This window comes from Ipomoea triloba, chromosome 16 (assembly GCF_003576645.1).
Source record: "Ipomoea triloba cultivar NCNSP0323 chromosome 16, ASM357664v1".
In the NCBI taxonomy this organism is placed as follows: domain Eukaryota; kingdom Viridiplantae; phylum Streptophyta; class Magnoliopsida; order Solanales; family Convolvulaceae; genus Ipomoea; species Ipomoea triloba.
In genome coordinates this window covers 6,386,625-6,395,664 of record NC_044931.1, presented here as the reverse complement: position 1 = coordinate 6,395,664, position 9,040 = coordinate 6,386,625, and the positions used below count along the sequence as shown (strand labels likewise).

General features: G+C 34.1%; 1 protein-coding gene across 1 annotated transcript; it reads left to right on the top strand.

Moving 5' to 3' along the window:
• The first annotated feature begins 6,959 nt into the window (after positions 1–6,959).
• LOC116007931 lies at positions 6,960–8,237 on the top strand. Its single transcript, XM_031248589.1, has one exon. The coding sequence runs from the start codon at positions 6,960–6,962 to the stop codon at positions 8,235–8,237; it is 1,278 nt and encodes a 425-aa protein (XP_031104449.1).
• Positions 8,238–9,040: the final 803 nt, after the last annotated feature.

Here is a 9,040-nt window from a genome sequence, read left to right as displayed (position 1 = left end):
CAATTTAGTCATAAAGGCAAAATTACCTATTAGTGACCTGTAATAACATGTAAATAAAACTTTCACTTGTTTTTTACACAAAATTTATCAAATAGGCCATCAAACTTTATCACTAAAGTCAATTAGCCCATCAAACTTTTTAAAGTTGAAATTAGATATATAAACATGTCAATTTAGTTATCAAGGCATAATTTACTATTAGTGACCTGTAATACCTGATAAACAAAAATGTCACTTTTTTTTTGCATAAAATTTATCAAATAGGCCATCAAACTTTATCTCTAAGGTCAATTAGGCCCTCAAACTCTTTAAAGTTAGCAATTATATACATAATAATGTCAATTTAGTCATCAAGGCATAATTACCTGCTAGTGATATGTAATAACAGGTAAATAAAAATGTCACTTTTTTTTTTCATAAAATGTATCAAATAGGCCATCAATATGTATCTGTAAAGTCAGTTAGACCCTCAAACTTTTTAAAGTTGCAATTAGATACATAAACATGTCAATTTCGTCATCAAGGCATAATTACCTGTTAAAGACCTGTAATAACAGGTAAATAAAACTTTCACTTTTTTTTGCATAAACTTTATCGAATACGCCATCAAACTTTATCTCTAAAGTCAATTAGGCCCTCAAACATTTTAATGTCGCAATTAGATACATAAACATGTCTATTTAGTCATCAAGGCATAATTACCTGTTAATGACTTGTAATACCGGGTAAATAAAATGTCTCTTTTTTTGGCATAAAATGTATCAAATAGGCCATACAACTTTATCTGTAAAGTCAATTAGGCCCTCAAACATTTTAAAGTTGCAATTACATACATAAACATAGCAATATAGTCATCAAGGCATAATTACCTGTTAATGACTTGTAATACCGGGTAAATAAAATGTCTCTTTTTTTGGCATAAAATGTATCAAATAGGCCATACAACTTTATCTGTAAAGTCAATTAGGCCCTCAAACATTTTAAAGTTGCAATTACATACATAAACATAGCAATATAGTCATCAAGGCATAATTACCTGTTAATGACTTGTAATACCGGGTAAATAAAATGTCTCTTTTTTTGGCATAAAATGTATCAAATAGGCCATACAACTTTATCTGTAAAGTCAATTAGGCCCTCAAACATTTTAAAGTTGCAATTACATACATAAACATAGCAATATAGTCATCAAGGCATAATTACCTGTTAATGACTTGTAATACCGGGTAAATAAAATGTCTCTTTTTTTGGCATAAAATGTATCAAATAGGCCATACAACTTTATCTGTAAAGTCAATTAGGCCCTCAAACATTTTAAAGTTGCAATTACATACATAAACATAGCAATATAGTCATCAAGGCATAATTACCTGTTAATGACTTGTAATACCGGGTAAATAAAATGTCTCTTTTTTTGGCATAAAATGTATCAAATAGGCCATACAACTTTATCTGTAAAGTCAATTAGGCCCTCAAACATTTTAAAGTTGCAATTACATACATAAACATAGCAATATAGTCATCAAGGCATAATTACCTGTTAATGACTTGTAATACCGGGTAAATAAAATGTCTCTTTTTTTGGCATAAAATGTATCAAATAGGCCATACAACTTTATCTGTAAAGTCAATTAGGCCCTCAAACATTTTAAAGTTGCAATTACATACATAAACATAGCAATATAGTCATCAAGGCATAATTACCTGTTAATGACTTGTAATACCGGGTAAATAAAATGTCTCTTTTTTTGGCATAAAATGTATCAAATAGGCCATACAACTTTATCTGTAAAGTCAATTAGGCCCTCAAACATTTTAAAGTTGCAATTACATACATAAACATAGCAATATAGTCATCAAGGCATAATTACCTGTTAATGACTTGTAATACCGGGTAAATAAAATGTCTCTTTTTTTGGCATAAAATGTATCAAATAGGCCATCAAACTTTATCACTAAAGTCCATTAGCCCATCAAACTTTTTAAAGTTGAAATTAGATATATAAACATGTCAATTTAGTTATCAAGGCATAATTTACTATTAGTGACCTGTAATACCTGATAAACAAAAATGTCACTTTTTTTTGCATAAAATTTATCAAATAGGCCATCAAACTTTATCTCTAAGGTCAACTAGGCCCTCAAACTCTTTAAAGTTAGCAATTAGATACTTTTTTGCATAAAATGTATCAAATAGGCCATCAAACTTTATCTGTAAAGTCAATTAAACCCTCAAACATTTTAAAGTTGCAATTAGAAACATAAACATGTCAATTTCGTCATCAAGGCATAATTACCTGTTAGTGACCTGTAATAACAGCTAAATAAAAATGTCACCTTTTTTTTTGCATAAAATGTATCAAATAGGCCATCAAACTTTATCTGTAATGTCAATTAAACCCTCAAACTTTTTAAAGTTGCAATTAGATACATAAACATGTCAATTTCGTCATCAAGACATAATTACCTGTTAGTGACCTATAATGCCGAGTAAAAAAAAATGACACTTTTTCTGCATAAAATGTATCAAATAGGCCAGCAATATTTATCTTTAAAGTCAATTAGGCCCTCAAACGTTTTAAAGTTGCAATTAGATATATAAACATGTCAATTTAGTCATCATAACGTAATTACCTGTTAGTGACCTGTAGTAACAGGTAAATAAAAAATTCACTTTTTTTTTGCATAAAATTTATCAAATAGGCCATCAAACTTTATCTCTAAAGTCATTTAGGCCTTCAAACTCTTTAAAGTTGCAATTAGATACATAAAATGTCAATTTAGTCATCAAGGCATAATTACCTACTAGTGATATATAATAACAGGTAAATAAAAATGTCATTTTTTTTTTGCATAAAATGTATCAAATAGGCCATCGAAATTTATCTGTAAAGTCACTTAGACCCTCAAACTTTTTAAAGTTGCAATTAGATACATAAACATGCCAATTTTGTCATCAACGCATAATTACCCGTTAGTAACTTGTAATACCGGGTAATTAAAATGTCATTTTTTTTGGAGTAAAATGTATCAAATAAGCTATGAATTTTTATCTTTAAAGTCAATTAGGCTGTCAAATGTTTTAAAGTTGCAATTAGGTACATAAACATGCCAATTTAGTCATCAAGGCATAATTACCTGTTAGTGACCTGTAATAACAGCTAAATAAAAATGTCACCTTTTTTTGCACAAAATGTATCAAATAGGCCATTAAACTTTATCTGTAAAGTCAATTAGACCCTCAAACTTTTTAAAGTTGCAATTAGAAACATAAACATGTCAATTTCGTAATCAAGACATAATTACCTGTTAGTGACCTGTAATACCTGATAAACAAAAATGTCACCTTTTTTTATTTTGCATAAAATGAATGAAATAGGCCATCAATATTTATTTTTAAAGTCAATTAGTCCTTCAAACGTTTTAAAGTTGCAATTAGATAAATAAACATACCAATTTTGTCATCAAGACATAATTACCTGTTAGTGACCTGTTATAACAGGTAATTAAAAATTTCACTTTTTTTGCATAAAATTTATCAAATAGGCCATCAATATTTATCTGTAAAGTCAATTAGACCCTCAAACTTTTTAAAGTTGCAATTAGATATATAAACGTGTCAATTTAGTCATCAAAGCATAATTACCTGTTAGTGACCTGTAGTAACAGGTAAATAAAATTTTCACTGTTTTTTTGCATAAAATTTATCCAATAGGCCATCAAACTTTATCTGTATAGTCAATTAGACCCTCAAACTTTTTAAAGTTTCAATTAGATACATAAACATGCCAATTTTGTCATCAACGCATAATTACCCGTTAGTAACCTGTAATACCGGGTAATTAAAATGTCACTTTTTTTTGGCATAAAATGTATCAAATAGGCTATCAATTTTTATCTTTAAAGTCAATTAGTCCCTCAAACGTTTTAAAGTTGCAATTAGATACATAAACATATCAATTTCGTCATCAAGGCATAATTACCTGTTAGTGACCTGTAATGCCGAGTAATTAAAATGTCACTTTTTTTGCATAAAATGTATCAAATAGGCCAGCAATATTTATCTTTAAAGTCAATTAGGCCCTCAAACGTTTTAAAGTTACAATTAGATATATAAACATGTCAATTTAGTCATCATAACATAATTACCTGTTAGTGACCTGTAATAACAGGTAAATAAAAATTTCACTTTTTTTTGCATAAAATGTATCAAATAGGCCATCAAACTTTATCTGTAAAGTCAATTAAACCCTCAAACTTTTTAAAGTTGCAATTAAAACATAAACATGTCAATTTCGTCATCAAGGCATAATTACCTGTTAGTGACCTGTAATGCCGAGTAAATAAAAATGTCACTTTTTTTGCATAAAATGTATCAAATAGGCCAGCAATATTTATCTTTACAGTCAATTAGGCCCTCAAACGTTTTAAAGTTGCAATTAGATATATAAACATGTCAATTTAGTCATCATAACATAATTACCTGTTAGTGACCTGTAATAACAGGTAAATAAAAATTTCACTTTTTTTTGCATAAAATGTATCAAATAGGCCATCAAACTTTATCTGTAAAGTCAATTAAACCCTCAAACTTTTTAAAGTTGCAGTTAGATACATAAACATGTCAATTTCGTCATCAAGGCATAATTACCTGTTAGTGACCTGTAATGCCGAGTAAATAAAAATGTCACTTTTTCTGCATAAAATGTATCAAATAGGCCAGCAATATTTATCTTTAAAGTCAATTAGGCCCTCAAACGTTTTAAAGTTGCAATTAGATATATAAACATGTCAATTTAGTCATCATAACATAATTACCTGTTAGTGACCTGTAATAATAGGTAAATAAAAATTTCACTTTTTTTTGCATAAAATGTATCAAATAGGCCATCAAACTTTTTCTGTAAAGTCAATTAAACCCTCAAACTTTTTAAAGTTGCAATTAGAAACATAAACATGTCAATTTCGTCATCAAGGCATAATTATCTGTTAGTGACCTGTAATGCCGAGTAAATAAAAATGTCACTTTTTCTGCATAAAATGTATCAAATAGGCCAGCAATATTTATCTTTAAAGTCAATTAGGCCCTCAAACGTTTTAAAGTTGCAATTAATATATAAACATGTCAATTTAATCATCATAACGTAATTACCTATATATAAACATGTCAATTTAATTATCATAACGTAATTACCTGTTAGTGACCTGTAGTAACAGGTAAATAAAAATTTCACTTTTTTTTTGCATAAAATTTATCAGGTAAATAAAAATTTCACTTTTTTTTTGCATAAAATTTATCAAATAGGCCATCAAACTTTATCTCTAAAGTCAATTAGGCCTTCAAACTCTTTAAATTTATCAAATAGGCCATCGAACCACATGATGTGATCGAGGGAGAGTGGCACCTCGTTTGGGGCACGTACACCACACCGGTGTACCGAAGTTTGGATTAGAGGGCCAGAGTTGGGAAGTTTTTGGATGGTTTTCTCTTTTTGTGTATATATATCTTTTGGTAGCCTTAGTTTTGGCTGGCTCTAGTCTGTTAGGGCAGTGGAGGACCCGAAGTTTGTAAATAACAGCCGTCGGGCAAATTCTTATAAATACCTTTTGATATTAATATATATGCCTAGAATATTATATTTTGATGTTTGGGGTGTTGATGTTGAGTGTGTTTCTTTTAGCCTGTGCACTTATAGTGGAAGTTTTATCAAAGAGGTGATAGGCTTCACTCTAAGTGTGGCGGTAGCACCCAGTTTACTGCTGTAAGATGTAAGCTTCCGCAGCGTTATATTACGCATATTGTAATAGTTGTCGGAGCAGAAATTGGGGTGTTACAAGGTGGTATCAGAGCATGGTTTTGAGGTCCTTATTTTGGGCAATAGAATGAGTTGGACTCTGTCGTAAGTTAGTATAAGAGCCTATGATTCGAGTCAGCTTAGGGTTCGAGNTGACCTGTAGTAACAGGTAAATAAAAATTTCACTTTTTTTTTGCATAAAATTTATCAAATAGGCCATCAAACTTTATCTCTAAAGTCAATTAGGCCTTCAAACTCTTTAAATTTATCAAATAGGCCATCGAACCACATGATGTGATCGAGGGAGAGTGGCACCTCGTTTGGGGCACGTACACCACACCGGTGTACCGAAGTTTGGATTAGAGGGCCAGAGTTGGGAAGTTTTTGGATGGTTTTCTCTTTTTGTGTATATATATCTTTTGGTAGCCTTAGTTTTGGCTGGCTCTAGTCTGTTAGGGCAGTGGAGGACCCGAAGTTTGTAAATAACAGCCGTCGGGCAAATTCTTATAAATACCTTTTGATATTAATATATATGCCTAGAATATTATATTTTGATGTTTGGGGTGTTGATGTTGAGTGTGTTTCTTTTAGCCTGTGCACTTATAGTGGAAGTTTTATCAAAGAGGTGATAGGCTTCACTCTAAGTGTGGCGGTAGCACCCAGTTTACTGCTGTAAGATGTAAGCTTCCGCAGCGTTATATTACGCATATTGTAATAGTTGTCGGAGCAGAAATTGGGGTGTTACAAGGTGGTATCAGAGCATGGTTTTGAGGTCCTTATTTTGGGCAATAGAATGAGTTGGACTCTGTCGTAAGTTAGTATAAGAGCCTATGATTCGAGTCAGCCTAGGGTTCGAGTCAGTTTAAGTTGACCTTGTTGGAGTTGGAGCTGGAGCTGGAGGCCGGAGGCCGGACAGAGAACGGGGTACCTTGCCATTCCGTGTATAATCTGTGATTTAATTGTTGCGTAGTATAATTACTACTTGTCATTGCATATATATGCTGATTGTTGGTCATATTGGTTTAAGTCGGCTGTTGACATGATGCCTTGCTACTGTTATGCCATGGTAGGGATACCTACCTGATGAATATGATTAATGGTTAGACCCTCGAATTCTAACTTCTAACTTTAAGAGAGCTAACTCAGAATCGCTTGTTCAGCAAGATGCCTCCTAGACGAAACGTACCTGCTAGGGATAACATTGATGTCTCGGCAATGGACCGCATGGCCATGGCAATGGAACAGATGGCTGAGTTCATGATGGCTCAGCAAGTTCACAATCAAGCCCAAGTGCAACCACGGGTGGATATTACTAAAGCTATAGCAAATAGACGACCACCGTATTATGCGGGGGAAGAAGACCCAGTGATCCTAGAAGAATGGATCAGAACATTTGATAAACTGCTAAACGCTGTGAATTGTCCTGAAGAGCAGCGAGTGTCTTCTGCAGTGTACTACCTGACCAAAGCTGCGGATAACTGGTGGACGACGGTTGGACCTAATCTTCTACGAGACCCAGGATTTGGCTGGGAAGAGTTTAAGGGGGAATTAAGAGGTCAATTCTACACTGAACGAATTAAGGGCATCAAATGTGAAGAATTCCTGCAACTGAAACAACAAGGAACAACAATACAAGTTTATCATGATAAGTATGTTGAGTTGATGAGATTTGCCCAGGACATCGTACCTGACGAGGCAAGCCAGGCAAGGAGATTTGTAAGAGGATTAGACTGGGGAGTGAGAAGCGCGATCGCACCATTTATGTGCTCTACTCTCAAGGAAGCATATAACAGGGCGTCCGATCATTACCAGGTGTATCTTGATCAACAAGCAGTCTATGGTCGGAGCAAAAGGAAGGCCGAGGACAAGCAAAGACAATCTGAGTGGAGTAACAAGAAACCTAGCCAAGGTGAATCCAACCCGAGGCAAGGATATCTGAGAGGGGAAACGAGTCAAGGGAGGAATCAGACATGCCGTCAATGTGGAAGGAGTCATCCCGGGGTAACTTGCCTCGGGGAGAAGATTATATGTTACCAGTGTGGTAGGGAAGGGCATACGATGAGGTACTGCTCCGTTCGACCGAGCCGCTACCTAAACCAATCCCCGAATAAGAACCAGGAAGGAGAAGTTTTCAGGAACCCGAGACAAGAACCGTTTGGAGCCAGTAACAGCAGAATGAATATCCCTCCACAAGCCAGGCAGGGGAGGCTAACAAATGTTGTTCCCAATCCCAACAATAGAGAAAGACTGCCGTTCGGAGCCAGCAGCACAGGGAACCAGGGCAGGATCTACGTCGTTAATAGTGCCCAGACGCAAGCTAGCGACGTCGGGACTGGTACTTTCCCTATAAACTCCGTACCTGGTTTGGTTTTATTTAATACTGGAGCTACAAATTCGTTTATATCATCCTTATCTGCCGATAAGTGGAAATCGGAATCTTAGGTAGAAGAATCCTGACGTAGTTAGGATTAACCTAAGAACCTAACTTGTGAAATCTTTGAGAAAAGCAGATAGATTTGGATATTTGTTTATAAGGAAGATTTGAATAATCTTCATGAACAGTGATTGAATTTGATCAGATTTGAGTCATCTGTTTGGACAATACTAAGGAGGAACTTGGCAGACTCTTGATTAATGAGTGCCAGATGTAGGAAATTAAGGGGAGTAATTCGGACTGAGAGTCTGAAAGTTTGGATTGTAAGTGTCAAAGCCAAAAGGAAAAATCGTGGCCTGAAATGCTTTTGAGTTTCGGGGACGAAACTCTTTTTAAGGAGGGTAGACTGTAACCCCTCGTCTTTCCGATAAGTCTAAGGGTCGGAAAATATATCTTTAGGCTATGACATTCATAAGATGATCTCCCGATATGTCAAGGGAATTTTTATACGGAGGTATAGTTGTCATTAAGCTGCGATCGTTCGTGCCGGTCACGAACCGTAAAATTTTCGAGGACGAATTTTCAGCTCGGATTTCCTTAGAAATTGATGATTAGGCATGTTATGACTAAGTATGAACTTCCTGCTTAGTTAAGTTGAAATTGGATGAGCTATAAGGGTCGAAATTTATTTCTGATCGTACACCGCGAAATTTCCGCAGTGTACCGAACCTAGCCCATTTTGGAGCTTTTGACTGGAATAAATTTGTGGTTTCGAAAATTATTCTTTCTGGATTATTTTCCACCGAAACTTTATCTGTTTGGACCACAACTGATATGTTGTGGAGATATTTTATTATTTTATTATTTTTTT

Excerpts from the sequence above, each read along its gene's own strand:
- LOC116007931 (XM_031248589.1), top strand. The coding sequence starts at position 6,960 with ATGCCTCCTAGACGAAACGTACCTGCTAGGGATAACATTGATGTCTCG.